Source organism: Natrix helvetica (assembly GCF_964273705.1).
Source record: "Natrix helvetica genome assembly, chromosome: 4".
NCBI classification, from domain to species: Eukaryota; Metazoa; Chordata; class Lepidosauria; order Squamata; family Natricidae; genus Natrix; species Natrix helvetica.
Window position 1 is genome coordinate 100379081 of NC_138550.1, and position 15876 is coordinate 100394956.

General features: G+C 37.2%; 1 protein-coding gene across 5 annotated transcripts in view; it reads left to right on the top strand.

The window, feature by feature from the left end:
- Window positions 1–15427, top strand: part of PHACTR1 (phosphatase and actin regulator 1) — a 270634-nt gene extending 255207 nt beyond the window's left edge. For 3 of the 5 annotated variants that reach the window (XM_081952276.1, XM_081952273.1, XM_081952277.1), the window contains 4 exons: window positions 1033–1094; window positions 6668–6808; window positions 7326–7402; window positions 11491–15426. In XM_081952276.1, coding sequence (XP_081808402.1) covers window positions 1033–1094; window positions 6668–6808; window positions 7326–7402; window positions 11491–11506 — 296 coding nt within the window. In that variant the 3' untranslated portion in view covers window positions 11507–15426. Of the gene's footprint in view, window positions 1–1032; window positions 1095–6667; window positions 6809–7325; window positions 7403–11490 lie in introns of all 5 variants that reach the window. The other 2 variants (XM_081952274.1, XM_081952275.1) reach the window with 2 other exon arrangements.
- Window positions 15428–15876: the final 449 nt, after the last annotated feature.

Sequence of the window (15876 nt, forward strand, 5' to 3'; positions counted from 1 at the left end):
CTGCTGAGCGCATGCATGCACATCCCCATTGTTAGAGCAGTGGACGCGCTCCATTTGCACTTGCCAGCCACTTGCACAAACCATCTCTTCTCCTCCCCACCAGTCCACAAAGCGAGAAACATTGGGGAGCTCTGGTCTATGGAGATTCTCAATCATCCAGGTCATAGTTGTCCCAAAGGTGTTTTTTTCAAAAGGCCACTAGACTTTCTTGTGTTTTTTTTTTTCCTCTTGAAAACATTTCACTTCTCATCCAAGAAACTTCTTCAGGTTTTTTTTTTTCCAGTTCAAAACTAAAGAAGTTTCTTGGGTGAGAAGCAAAATGTTTTCAAGTGGGGAAAAAAAAACAGCTGCCTTTTGTAAAAGCACTTTTAGGGACTAGTTCGTGATTCTTTGCAGCTCCTTTTCAAGGCTTGATCACTCTCCATACTGTGGTTCTTTCAATAATAAAACAAGCCTGCTGCAATCTTTCGGCGGTTATTTGACTACAACAATGTATAACCAAACAGAAACCATCTAAGTGATACGTGTAATTGCATATAATAAAATATTGTCACGATGGGTCGAATAAATATTGTAAATGAAGCAGTATGTTGAAACACACTTCTTATATAGTTGAAATTAATCACGTATGCATGGAAGCTATGTTAACTTTTTGTATAGTGCCTGCAATATCTTTTTAAAATTCTAGAAACACCCCAGAAACTCTTCCCTATTGTTTGCCCTGCCACGATTAATCTATACTTTTATCTGTAGTTGATAAATCTTAAAGTGCAGAGATTGACAATATCTTGGCATTGTACATGATTGCTGTCAAATGCACGCTAACATATAACTATTTATTTATTTATTGAAATCATTTATATAGCTACCCATCTTATAACCAATTCTGGGTAGCTCCCAATTAGAGACTGAAAAAATTGAATATTTTAAAGACGTACAGAAATTTATATCCAAATGAGCAAGGAGCAGTAATCACCCTTTGCCATTTTTTTTAAATGCACGCAAATTTAAAATTTTGTCAATCTTTTGTAGCACGGAATGAGCAAGAGGAACAGGAAGAAAAACGAGAGATCAAGAGAAGATTAACCCGTAAGGTAAGAAATTCCTTTGTTTTGTCCTTTGTGGCAACCTTGAAGCTTTGAAGCGGATATTCTTTACCATATACATCTTTGATGTGTTTGTTTCCTGAAAAGCATATTTTCCAAACACTTTATTCCTTACAAGGAATCCTTGAGGCATTTTCTCTTGATAATAGCTTTGAAGCCCTAAATGTGGATAGAGAAACCAGAAGAGGAAGCTGTCACAAAGCCATGTGGAATTCAATAAACTGCTTGGAGCTGCAAAAATTGAGGAAAGGTTTTCAAACACTTGAGATGTTGCAAATTGCACACTGAGTTTGGTAAATCAATCTCCACGAATACAATCCTCTCTTGGTTTTTGTTTTAATAAGTTCATGCAATGGTGTGTCCCTTAAAATTGTTTTCTTTTAATAGGCATATAGTATGTGTACTTAAATCCCAAGACAAAACATGTTCTTTGCTATTTTTTAGACAGAAAATAAGGGAATAAGGGAAAGCTAGATGTTTTTTGAAAATAAAAGCACTCAATCTTAGCCTAAATTTTTGGAATACACACACACATGCATGTATATACACATACATTTCTGTATCTTTAGTAAAAAAAAGAACAGAAAATATTTTGATATATGAAAAATATAGAAACTACAAGTTTAACTCATACTTGTGTGTGTATGTGTGAAGATTTAATTGGAATTATAAATAAGGTTTTGCAGCACTTTGCCGCTCATTCTAAAAAGGCACTTCATATTAGATAGGAGTAAGAATATGAGAAAGTTCCTGTCTTCAGCTCTTTAAAGCAGATGCATATTTTCCCTAGATTATATGATCCAGATCTCAGCTCTGGTTGGAGATATTCTGGGATGCAATATTCCAAACAATCTTCTTCAAAAGGCACGATGGAGTTAACTCTGTCTTTTAAACACACTTTTTAATGGAGAAAGAAATAGAATCAATGGTTGGACAGTGGCTAATCCAAGATACAATCTAAATCTCCAGTAAAATTCCATCCAAAATGAATGAGAAATTAATGATGGAGGATTGCTCAATAAATATGTCTAGCACCCAAAGTCAAAAGGGATGAAAAGATATAGTAATTTAGTTGCACCCTTTGTTCAGGAACAGTCTATCTCCTCTTCATTGTTTTGTTCATTGTACATTGATTCATACTAAGTGTGCTATGAACACGTTATAGAAAAGTTGTTGTATAAACAACTTTTGTAACTGAGGTTTAGGTAGAGTCAATTTACAACATAGCCAAGTAACGTTCTTTGTTGCACTTCTCAAGACAGATCTATTCCAACACCTGGTGACTTTTATGAATTGCATTGAGTGAATATACATGGTGTGTCAAAATATCAAGAACAAAATACTCAGTTTGACTCTTCTGTTTAGGAGAAGGCAAAGGAAAATTAAAAAGGAAGCCATAATGTTTGATTTTTTTTAATCCAATGCTGGTTAGATTAATTGTAATATTAAATCAGCCCATTCACCAACACAGATTCTAATAGATAAGCTGGCTATTCCAAATCTTTTACCAAACAAAAGGCTATATTTATTAGATTTTTCTTATTTACTCAATAGCACACTTTTTTAAAAAAAGAGAAAGTATATTATAATATACGATAATCATTTTTATTTAAACTCTAGTCCGTGGAATCCATCAACTTTAACCTTTGCATTTACCTCTATAACCAGCCCGTACCACAGCAACAGCTCTCTTCCCTCCCATTTAGAGAACCAAGCAATAGGAAGAAATCAATTGAAGGCCAGCGAATTTTCTTTGCTTCCCTCATATTGGCTCAAGTCAGCAGGGAATGTTAGAGATAAAGGGACCTTGAGAGTGATGTGACTAGCCAGAGGATAGAAAGATTGGGTAACAATCTTTCATCAGTCTTTCAGACATAGATGTTACATTTGGTTCACTTGTGGTTCTGATAAAAAGGGAATAGAATTTGGAGTTTGTCAGAATAAAGATCCCAGTTTTATTCCTGATTGTCTTCTCAGAGCCAGATCTGAGCCCTTGCCATCATGTCTTAACCTAAATAGAATGGAGATTTTTTTTTTGGCTGTATATTAAATTATCTAATGACTGATTCCTGCACTGTGCAGATATAAACCAGCAGAAAATTAGAACAATACACATACTGTATGGTCATAGCACACTGACTGCCCTTAATATGCCTTAATGTGCTCTTCCTCCTCTTCTTATCCTCCTCCTCCTCCTCCTCCTTCCTCTTCTCTCTTCCTCTTCTGCAGTCCTGTAACCTAAGTCTAATTTTATAGTAAGCTATAGTGGTCTTAAAAGTCTTGCTTCGTTTAAATAGCATTCGATGATAAACTCTGAGAAGTGTTGACATTCAGTAATAGCCTCAGAAGCCTTAACATAGAATCCTTAGTGTATGTTGAAAGTGGGAAAAGAACGGCTTTTTAACATGAACAAAGATGGCACAAATCCAATTTACCTTTGCATATTTTGTGCTTATAGTCCTATCTTTGATATTTAAAAGGGGCTTTCAGGGGATTTTTGTGTTACTTATTCAGCTTATGAACAGAATGGAAAATAAATAATCATTGGGTGGTTACCATAGTGGCAACAACAATAATAATAAAAAATGTAGACTTTGATGCAGACAGTTCAAAGTTACTCAACACTATGAGAAGGAAACCCATTTATAACAAGTGAATGACAACACCAGGCAAATATGTGTGTGCTTTTTACTTTTATCCTTTGTAGAAGTGCAAAGATTTTTTAATGTGTATTTTCCAAAAAGGTCAGATTTTCTTTGAGGGTGTAAAACCCAACATTTTCTTGGGGTTCAGTGTGTTTGTGTGTGTGTGTGTGCATGTGTGCGTGCGTGCGCGCGCGCATGTGTGTGTGAGAGAGTGAAAGAGAAATAGCATATCAGTCTGAACATATCAATAAGCAGTCCATAGTTCTGTTTCTTCTCTTCCATGTAACCTTCTATGAAAACATTCTAGAGCACAGGTGTCAAACTCGCCGCATCACGTTGCCGTCACGTGACATTTTGTGACATTTTTCCCCTTTGCAAAGCTGGGGTGAGCCTGGCCTGTGCATGACACATTCGGCCCACGGGCCACCAGTTTGATACCCCTGCCTAGGGGGATCTGCCTTTAGCAGGAAAACATTTTTATTTGAAAACTCTTTTTTTTATATAATAAGTAGCTTCAGCTTGTGATTTCTCAGTGGGGATAGAAAGTCAACGACTTTCTCATTAAGCCTACTGATCTTGAGTTGCTGAATGACAAATAGATCTAAACCTTTTAGCCCCAAGGTGTAGATCAGTCCAAGAAATCAACTCTATATTAAGATTTAAACTACTTTTATTAAGATTGGCTATAGTAAGAGCATCTTGCCAATCTGATAATAGTTTACCTTACTATCTCCCCTTTTATAATAATGTGAATTAGGGAGGTCTGAAACATTTTTTCATTTCATTGTTTGGATTTAAGCAATGTTTCTCTCCTCATTGTTTTGGCAACAGATCTCCTCTTTCTCCAATAAGGTCATCCTCTTCACTCTCTACATCAGCTATGCTCAAGCATGCTCAGATTGGAAGTCACAGTAGTGCACAATCAGCCCTATTTGTTCCAGCATTTCCAGACAGCTGCTTTAATTTTTCACCAGACTGATCCATCTACTAGCAGTAGATCCATTTGAGGCAGAGGTCATTCCATATCTCCTCTCTAACTCAATGTGCATTCCTCTTTCTCTTGGAATATTTTGCTTTGAGCCCCTAACATTACGGGAATTGTTATAAGACTGGTGAGTCTGGTTATAAGACTCACTTGTAGTGAGATGAGCGGTGAACAAAGTTAATAAATAAATAAGACTGCAAACTTTGGCTGCTTTTCTGCAGCCTGTGGGGACATTATGTTTTCCATAGGAAAGCTATCTCATCTCATTTACAATTCTCCTACCACCTGAGTTCAATATCGGCATTTTTGATTACACCCAATTACAGCATTTGAAACAAATCGTCTGTCTTCATTCCGCCAGAGATTTCCTCTGTTGTTCATGGAGCATCCAATATCCTGATGTTGCACCTGCATTCTTTATACTGATTTTCCTTCACTGTCCCTTTCCACATTCAGAAGGGTATCTCTAATAGCTGCTTAAACCAGACTCCCTTAACTGAGCCAACCAAAAGGGTGTCTGCAGGCAAGTTTTAACTGCTGTCTTACAATGACCACGGAGGATACTGTGCTATGTATGTACCATTGAGGGTTTTTTTTAATTCAAAACCATCCCTTGCAAACAGTGGTGGGATTCAGCCAGTTCGCACCTATTCAGGAGAACTGGTTGTTAACTTTCTAAGCATTTCAGAGAACCCGTTGCTGGAAGAAATGTTATTTTGTTTTTTTCCACTTTACAGGGCTAACCTGTAAGGAAGGCAGGAAGAAAACATTCTGGTGTTGTTTCTAGCCTAATCTTTATTGCCCTGATTACAGAAACTGCCTCTCTCGTTAACCCTTATTACATTGTAACAGCTAAGGCAAAGCGCCCATCGATGTGAGTTAGCCATGCCTACCCAGTCACATGACCACTGAGCCCCGCCTACCCAGCTGGTCATTAGGGCAGAGACCCAGTTGTTAAGTTATTTGAATCCCACCACTTCTTGCAAACCAGCAGAAGGTCTGGATAGCCTCATTGTCTTTGCTTTGGGATTGCCCCAGGTTTTTCAATCCGTATTGTCTTTTTATTACCAGAGGAAAAAATAAAGATGAATAGCTTTTGGGTGGATAATACACACAAAAACATTCTAGCTGAAAGGAGCTGCCTCTTTTGATACTCTGATGGAAAAACAGTGAACAAGAAGAGAGAAAGAATCTGGATAAGTCTAAAAGAGGGAAGAAAAGCAGAGGAGAGTTTTCCTCAGAAAAGGAGGAGTAGAAATTCAGGTTATTTTACAAGGGTTTTTAAATCAGGCTATCCACTACATATGATCCTGGGGCTCACACCCCTTTATTTGAGGTTGTGTCTTCTTGATCCCACTATGCATGATATACGGTTTTCTCTAATAATTAAACAGCAGATAATAATTCCTAGGCAATACAGGTAGTCCTTGACTTACAACTATTTCTTTAGTAACCACATGAAGTTACAACTGCCCTGAAAAAAGTGACTTATAACTGGTTTTACACTTATGACCACTGCATCATCTCCATGATCACATTATCTAAATTCAAGCACTTGGCATCTGTCATGTATTTATGACAGGTGCATTGTTCTGGGGTCACGTGACCACAATTACTAACCTTCCCAGCCAGCTTCTGACAAGCAAAGTCAATTAAGGGAGGACAGCCGGATTTGCTTAACGACCGCATGATTTACTTAACTGCAGTGATCCACTTAACTGTGGCAAAAAGATCATAAAATGAGGCCCAACTCAATTAACAATTGTCTCATTTAACAATGGAAACTTTGGGCTCCGTTGTAGTCATAAGTCGAGGACTACTGGTAAAATTAACTTGAAAATAAAGCAGCTCTTTTGTTTAAGACATTTGGAAATGTCTGCTGGAAAGAAGGACATTTTGGATATTCTTTTCCTATTTTGCTCTTCCTACAGCTAAGTCAAAGGCCTACAGTGGAAGAGTTGAGAGAGAGGAAAATTCTCATCCGTTTTAGTGATTACGTAGAAGTGGCCGATGCTCAGGACTACGACAGACGGGCAGATAAACCATGGACAAGGCTAACAGCTGCTGACAAAGTAAGTAGGATAAGCCTCAGAAACAGCCAGGAAGCTGAAGAAACATCTCAGATATTTTTGGAGGGAACCAGTAACCAGAGGATGTAGTGAAATTTATTTTCTATGGCAGTGACTACAACATCATCCTTGCCAGCTGAAAGTTCATAAGACCTACCCAAGAGGAGCCAAAATTGTATGGTGTTTTTTTTTCCCCTCTCTTTTCTTTTTACCATTTTTTGTTATTTTTAGTTCTAGTTTTTTTAGTTAATTTTGTTATCATGCACTTGCATAATAATTCTGGTTGGTTCCACACAAGCCTTTTATTCTTACTACAACATTTCCTCATTTATTGACATGTGTACGAGTGTGGTGGGTGTCTCTTCCATCTGAAATCCTCTTCCCTGTGGAAGAGTGACAGGTGACACGAAACTATCTTCCACAACCTCACCTTAGCAGCAGAGTTCGGCTGTTCCTCATGTAGTTTACCAACATATTTCTTTTCAGCTGGGCTAATCGCTTATTCTTTTGTCCCACGCAGGCAGCAATTCGCAAAGAGCTAAATGAATTTAAGAGCACTGAAATGGAAGTTCATGAATTAAGCAGGCATTTAACAAGGTAAGATAATACTCTTTTAAATAAAAATTCTTAAAAACCACCCTATTCCTATATCGTACTTATTTATCTTATTAGCTAGATTTTTCTCCTGCTCAAAGCAGCGTAGGTAGTACTTTTTCCTCCAATTTTATTTCCATTTGCAACAACCTCTGAGAAAGGCTAGGCTGAGAGATGTAGACGCAGACATACTCAGAATCACCCAGGGTGTTGTCATGGCTGAGGGTAAACTTGAATGTGGGCAATCAGACCTATTTCAACATTATTATTGTTCAATAATATTAAATATTATTATTAACCAATATTAACATAGTGAATGATCTCCTAGGGTTCTTTTCTACTTGATATTTTATATACAGGGAAGAAACATAGCTAAATTCTTGAAGGAATCCATCATTTCCATTTCCAGCGATTGTCAGAATGCCCCAAAGATGCCACTGCTGAATTTTGCTTTTGTATTACTCTCAATAAGCAGAAATAAAAACCTTGCATTTCTCTATAAAAAGAAAGACATAGATTCCTGATAAGGAGAAGAGAGGGGGGAAAGGTAGTTTTTTTGGAGGGTATGTTACAACCTGGGTCAGAAGAATCTCACTGTGAAAAACGTATTATATGAAGCAATCCAGAGATATGTAACTAAAAGTGGGATATAAATTATACTTTCAAGAGAACTGCTTCCTATTTACCTAATCTTCACAACAATTCCACATCATACTGCACTTCTTCTTTTTTATTTTTTTTAAATAAAAAAAATTATTTTTAATTTTCAAAACACAACACATAAAATCTTCCTTCTTTACATACTGTAGAAAGTGTATCAGTTGGTTACAAAAGGCTTTCGTGCATCTCTTCCACAGTCATCAAGCATAATTCATATTAACTCAGTATTTTAACTCAGATATTTATACGTTACCATCATCATACCTCCATTTTCATTTAACTATAATTGTTTAAATGTCCATCATAAAATATACCAAGATTTAATACATAACCACATACTGGCATTTCATTTACTATTTCTAAAATCCTCCAATAACACTGAAACCTTATGTTCTATTCTAGCTAAACATCCATAATATTTAGTAACAAAATTTTCTAATCCTCCTTTCCAAATCACTGTTTACAATTTATATCCAGTTTCCTTATGTTGTACCCATACATATATATACATTGTTATCATTATCCCTCCTTTATTTGAATATATCCTGTATCATAACATCCCCCCCCCCCCCAATAATCAAGACTTAACTGAATCTAACTTAGTTCTTTTTCATTAACCTTTATATATAATCCAAAAGGATTTCTAATCTTCCTTTCATGGGTACCATTCAATATTCATATCCAATTACTACTTATCATAACAGTACACATTGTATACATTATTATCATTATCAATCATTCATTTAACTATATCTATTGTCACTAAATTTCACTAATTTTAACTAGTTTTAAATTATACTCTTCCATCTATCAACCTGTATCTTTCCAGTAGCAAAACAGTCTCATGTCTTCTGCCATTTGTGGTATCAGTCCTCTAATCATCTCCTTTATCAAATTTGTATGGACTCCTCTTAGCAACTCCTTGCTTATAAAATCTCTCATGTAATTTTGATGCCCTTCTTCTGTTTCCTTAATCAGCTTATTTTTGATTGTCACTAGTGTTATCAATGATGTTGCTAATAAAATTTATTTCTTTAAATCCATAAATTCTTTTGTTTTTTCTTCTTCTGTGTCTTGCCATCTGGGGTAGAGTTCCCCTCCATTTAATTCCTCTTTCAGTATTCCACTCTTTCCATTTCCAGAAACAAACCAATCACCATAAATATCAGCAAATTTAATTTCTTTATGGTCATTTTCCTCTTCGGTTTTTAGGATTCTAACCTCCACTTTTTCCACTTGATAAATATCTCCAACTTCTTAATCATATTTTACTATTAGATGCTTTAAGTCTTCCAACTTCTTCTCCATCCTTCAAATGTGTTTGATAATTTCTGAATTGCTAAGAATATCTTTTGCAGGCTTAAAGTTTCTTTCTGCTGTTGAAATTGTGCCATTATCTCCAGCTAACAAACACTGCTGCTCTAGCTTGGAAGGTTTTTACAAGATTAAGCATAGATTCACAATAAATTTTTATTTTCACTTTTCTCTGGTTGAAGATAAACTTCAAAGGGGCATCTGCATGCCCTTCCTCTTATCACTCTCTAGAAACAAGCAATGAGACTTTGGAGCACCAAGCCAGCAAGAAAAGTAAGAGTGTTTCGTTTCCAATACACAATAATAATAATAATAATAATAATTTTATTTGATTAGCCGCAACCCTCTCCCGAAGGACTCGGGGCGGCGTACAATCAAACAGATAAAAAATACACATAAGACAAACATATATACAAAAGAACAGAGACATATACATATGTGCATGGAGGAGGATGGACTTAAGTGAAAGACAGTTAAAAATACAATTTAAAATCCCCTAATAAAATTACCAAATTAAAAAACCCATCAGGAGCGTTACTAAGTTATGGTCGAGCCAGGCCAGCTATTTGGAAAAGGTGGGTCTTGAGCTTGACACGGAAGGAGCGGAGGTCAGTAGTAGTCCTAATATCCGGGAGGAGGTCATTCCACAGGGCTGGGCCCGCCACAGAGAAGGCTCTGCTCCTAGGCGCCGCCCCATGGCACTGTCTGGTAGACGGCACCTGGAGAAGTCCCTCTCTGTGCGAGCGGATGGGTCGTAGGGATGTATGGGGCAGAACAATCCTCCAACCTCCCAGTAGCAGTGTTATTGTTGCAATTTCCTTTGTTTCTTTTTGTATCTTTTTTGTATTTCAAGTTTAAAAAAAAGGTCCGATTCTTGAATGAGTTAGAAAAACATCCACAGTAATGAAAGAGGAGAATTTTAGTCCATAGGTTACAAAGAGTAATAAAAGAAAAAAAATAGGAGAAAACTTAATCCATTCATTTTAAAAAGCTTGCATAAATTCCATCCACGAACATAGCATTTAAAAAGTAAGATAATCCACTGTCCAAAACCATTCCATACTTAATTCCGCCGCTTATTTCTTCTGTTCTCCAATTTAAATTAATTTTAAGTTTTTTATAGGCAGTCTCTTTTAAAACGGTAAAAATTCCTCACTTTCTCTTTCCATATCCTTCTGTTTTGGAGCTGCCCCGACTTCATCAGTCTTGGCTGGATTTTTTGTCGCCGGCTTGAAGAACTTCTCCTGCATCGAATAGGGACTTTGCGATGTCCCTGAGATCAGCAAGACCTATTCTTCTTGTTCACTGTCTCTGTGGGACGGTTTAGGTCCGATTGGACCACCCAGCGGCAAAAGTATTGGCTGCGGTTTCGGAACACCGAGAACGCACGTCTGTATCGTCGCAACGTTGGCTCCTCTATCATACTGCACTTCTGAGTTTCCTTTTTCTTGCTTTTTTCTTGTTTCTCATCTGAGCCCCCAGAATTTTTTTTTCACCTGACAAAAATAACTCCCCAAATCTTTCTACCGTAAGTTCATGGTAGAGTTAATGTCCTGCCTTCCAATTCAACGGTCTCTTAGAGCTTGGCATTCATCAGTTATGTTGGGACTGCTGTCTGGGAGTTATGGAAGTTACAGCTTCAAGTTATATAGAATGTGTCAGGCTGGGAAACATTGTTTTGTGTGTGATATTTACATTAATGCTATCTGTACTCTCATATCCTCTATGTAGCTTGCTGAATAAGTAATTACTGGGAGTCAGCCCTCTCTATGATCTGATAGCTTATTATCTGCCATTTTCTGAGGCAAGTACATCGCCCATATTTTACTTAAAGTAGGGGTCTCCAAATTTGGCAACTTTTAAGTCTTGTGGACTAACTACCAGAATTACTTAGCCAACATGGCTGCTGAGGAATTGAAGTTCACAAGTCTTAAAAGTTGCCAAGTTTGGAGACCTGTGATTTAAAGCACTATAGCAAATAACCCCCCCCCTTTTTTTTTTTTAATTACAAGTTTTTTGTTTGGTTGGTTTTGTCACTGATTCTTCTGAGTATGGGTGCTAATGCTGGTAGTAATCTATCTCATTTATCTGGGGTTTTTTCTTCTTCACTGTTTTAGGTTTCACAGGCCATAGGAATGGAATATGCTGCCATCTTGAGAGCAAAATGGAAAAGAACCATAAGTGCTGATGTCATTCATTTCTCTGTTAAGTACAGTGGTAAATCTTCTGAACTGCCTTTCTAAAACCTATGAAAACATGCAGGAAATGTGAGTTTTCTCATCCTGGGAATAACTTCCTCATACAATCTGTTGGCACAACATTCGGCAACTGAGGCTATCTTAGCAAGAATCATCCCTGGAGTTGGCACTTATATTTTAAATGCTGCTGTATGGAGTCCCCAAGCCATTCATTCACATTAGTGGTCTTTGTTTGGATCCCGTCGGTCCTCTTTCATCTCTGAAGGAAGCTGAGGCCCTTGGTATTTAGCACTGACAGAAGCTCTGCTGGACACAAAGTCACTGTTCTGGAACAACATTTCTACCAAACATTTCATTCTGTGTGGAGCACCTTAGAACTTGATGGGGTGAGCTGAGGAAATGGAACCCACCTCAAAGGATCCATCTCTCTTTGACTTTCCAAACCTCACATCCCCCGGGAACATCTTCGGCTGACTGGTGGCTACTCTTTGATTTCTACAGGACCAAGAAAGATTCTTCACCGTCCATTTCTCTTCTTCAAATGATTCTTTTGCTGCAATGTTTGGAAGAGTTCAAGATTGAAGAACTTTTCATAGCAAGCTTATTTTCTACAGTGGAACGTGTCACACTGCCTTCTGCCCTGCTGGCTATTTCATGTTTCATATGGTCCTGTGTAGCAGTTCGATAGCCTAGCGTGTCCTGGTGTGGCCTGTCAGCTTTACATAGGTTTTTCCAATTCACTAATGTGCAAGACAGAAAAGGCACGAGAACCCTAAGGTTGACTTTATGCTGTATGCTTGGATGTTGATTTTTGTTTTCTTCTTTTAACAGGAGGGATTTCTATTCTTCAAAGTGCTTCTTGGTATAAATAACTAAATATGCTGTTGTGAATGGCTCAGTCTTAAATTGAGAACCAAAGCATTTGGCAAAAGGCTAGAGATGTGCTATTGTTATTATTTATCATCATATTTTATAGTTTATTTTATTATATTATTTAACGTTTAAGGTTTTGGTCTTCTTTTAATGAGAATACTTTTGCACATTGGAAAGAATTATGAAGCCACTGTATCAAAACACTTTGGTGATGTCTACTAACATCTACATCTAGTTCAGATTAAACATATCTGATTATGCCTTTTAGGTTGAAACTTTGCCATCTTGAACATTTTGCCCATCCATACAAATCACTATAGATATGGCAGATTTAATTCTCAGGCCTTCACTGGTGTAAGATTATAATCTGGGATCTAAATGTGGTTGTACTTAGAGGAGACTGTTATACTGAATAGGCCTTAAATGGACAATAACTTAAGTACTATTTCGGTGGGTCTCCTCTAAAGGAAGGGCTACTTAAGTTCAGGTGATTTCAGTGGGCTTCATCTATTTAGGATTAAATCAAAAGAGTGGTTGGATTGATCAATTTTCTTTTAGAAAACATGCATATGGAAGCACATTTTAAGGGGTGACTGCAATGATTCAGGTTCTTCTCCAAACTAAAACCTGTCATCGTCGTGCCCATTACAATCCTCAAAGATCCACTGAATAAGCTAGACTAAGAAAATCCATTTTTTTCTTACACAGATTGGTTTTGTCTAGTTATGCTACTCTGGGTATAAGAAAAAAAGGAGATGAAGTAATAGAGTACTTTGTTTTTAGATAAAAGTACATGTATTGTTTTTTTTAATTTAAAAAATGCAAAAAAATAAAGAGATTACGACACCACTAGTGGTAAGCAGATAAAGTAGGCGGGCTTGTAGCTGGGTGAATTGCTAGGATTGTGGAGATGGGAGAGTAGTGAAAATGTTAATTCATTTGCCCGGTTTGCACAGAGCAAATCTATAGCAGATAAACTGTTTTTTTTTATATACCTTGAAAACTGTCATTTTAACATAGCCAGTTTTCATGTCATAGTTTCATAGCATTATGAAATAATGGAGACCTGCTTGCCCACCATACCAGCCTCACAGTCCACCAACCCTTGAGTGAAGCTCCTCCCCATTGTTCAAAGACTTATTCTTACCACCACCACGGATTATCTTTTTCTTTCTTTCTTTTTGAGAAGAATTAATAGGTTACAGAACTGATCCTCTCTGCACATCTGAATTTCCAGATGACTTTAATTTCACTTTGCTGACAATCCAGGTAGTTCCTGTCTCCTGCCTCTTTACCTATGAGGAGTAAAAGACCAGGACCACACATGAAGATTGGATTGAACTGCTAAAAGCCCATGCACAAGAACCTTCCCCACTAATGGTCAGTACCATTAAGTTAGTTAGATGAGGGTCAATGACACTCGGGTTGGTGGTGGTGGTGGACTTAGTTCATTTGAACTATGTAGGGATTCTAGGCTGAGACCCCTTTTCACTCTGCCCCCAGGTACTGCCATTCCTTCTCTTACATCGTCTTCCATAAAAGTGAAAGCATTTTTGTCCATGTTGGAAGACACAAGGAGTAGTAACTCGGTATTTTTAATGCAGGTGTATGGGTAGAATCAAGAAATGGGGCATAACTAATTCATACAATGGAACTATATGGTGTAGCTTAACAAAATGGAGGGTTGTTTTGCTTTCTGCATACAAATCTTTTGAGGTTTTTGTGTGCAAAATATTTTATTCCAATCCTTACCATCCACACAAGCAAATTGTTGAATTGGACAAAACTATCCATTTTCAAAAAGTCAAGGTTATCAGCTGAGGTCCCACCCACTCAATGTTTAAATAACTGATTATTCCCTAAAGCTCTTTGGTGAGAAATAGCTTATTTTTGAAGACTAAATGGTGTTTAGTCTTTCTAAAGCACAGTCAGCTGTTTCTCCTACAGAGTCAGCTGAAACATAAGAGTATACACCACTGCTATGGCAAATTTAACTATTTTCACCAGTAAAATCGGTGGATAAAAACAAGCTATTGTTGTTGCCCTACTCCCATTCATTTCACCAGGGCTTGAGTAGGATGTATTTTGTTTAAATGGAGATAGGAAGTCTTTTTCCTAGCATATCCAGTTTATTTCTAAGCCTCTGTTGTCCACATGAAGCTCTCAGACATCTATTTTCTACTCCTGGAGGAACCATTCCCCCCTCTTAATCTCTATGAAAGAACAATGATTGTAAATCTTGCAAAAGGCACACAGGGCTGCAAGTCAGTCCCGCATCTAACTTGATTAGGCAGCTTAACTTAATGGTTGCAGGACTAGAAATGAGGATTCCACTTGCTCTCCAAGTTATTCTGAAACCGGTACATTTCCCAGGTCCTCTTCCCGTCAAAATGAATGTACATAGTTTTGTCTTTGTATAGGAGTGAATGTGGTGACAGTCAAGACTGTGATCTTCCAGTATTGTAATTTAACAGATTATCGCTGTATGAAAAACGATGATGATAAAATGTAAATATCTAGAGAAAACACTAAAGTGAATCTCTACATCTAGAGTTTCAATTTGTACATACTGAAACTGCATGGTATTTAAATTGTCTTGGATGTATGCAGTTTCTTTAAAAAAAGTTTCAAAGAAAAAAATGTTCTGGTTTTCTTTCTTCTGTCTGTTACATGTTCAGAGAAACCCAGGAATCAAAAACTAAGTCGCAGAGAGAGCAATACTTATATCAGAGGATTAAACAAAGATCTGGAAAAGTCTTCCCCGTCCTTTGCAGAACTGCATCTTGTCCACTTACGTAGAATGCTACCAGTTGTCTTCATGACCGGTTTATGGACTCCCTGGAGACCTTTATGGTGGCTCCAAAACCCTCCAACCGATTTGGTCATTGATGTTGGAGATTAAGCAATCCCATTTGCCTTCTTTACATTTTAGTGGGGTTTTTCTCATTGTTTCCAGTTCTTCAGAAATCATAGCTATGGTTTTAATTCACCAGAAAAAAAATTGCAGTGATTATTTTGTCAAAGTCTGCCAAGTGTTTTCTTTTAGTACTTTCTTTTAGCCCTGGACAGTTATTGATTAAAGAGAGTATCACTGAATTAATTACACTCCACAAAGCAAGCCATTCCATCCTTCATCTTTGTATGCAAAACTGAGTGATGAGTTTTCCACAAACATTCACATGGTAATATTTGACTTCTGAACATGGTGGAAAAAAACTTACAGGAGCTCTTTCTACACTAATCTAAAATAGGTTTGTTCAGGTGAAAACCTTTGCAGAACATTAAAGAGAACAGCCTGCCTCTGAAGAAAGATTTGAATTTCACTAGTCTGGCACCTTATTTTTAAATAGCAATTCACGCTTGACACAGTGAGGACTCTTGCGCTGCTGTGGAACAAAATAAAATGTGAAGGGATCAAGCCATTACCAGAAG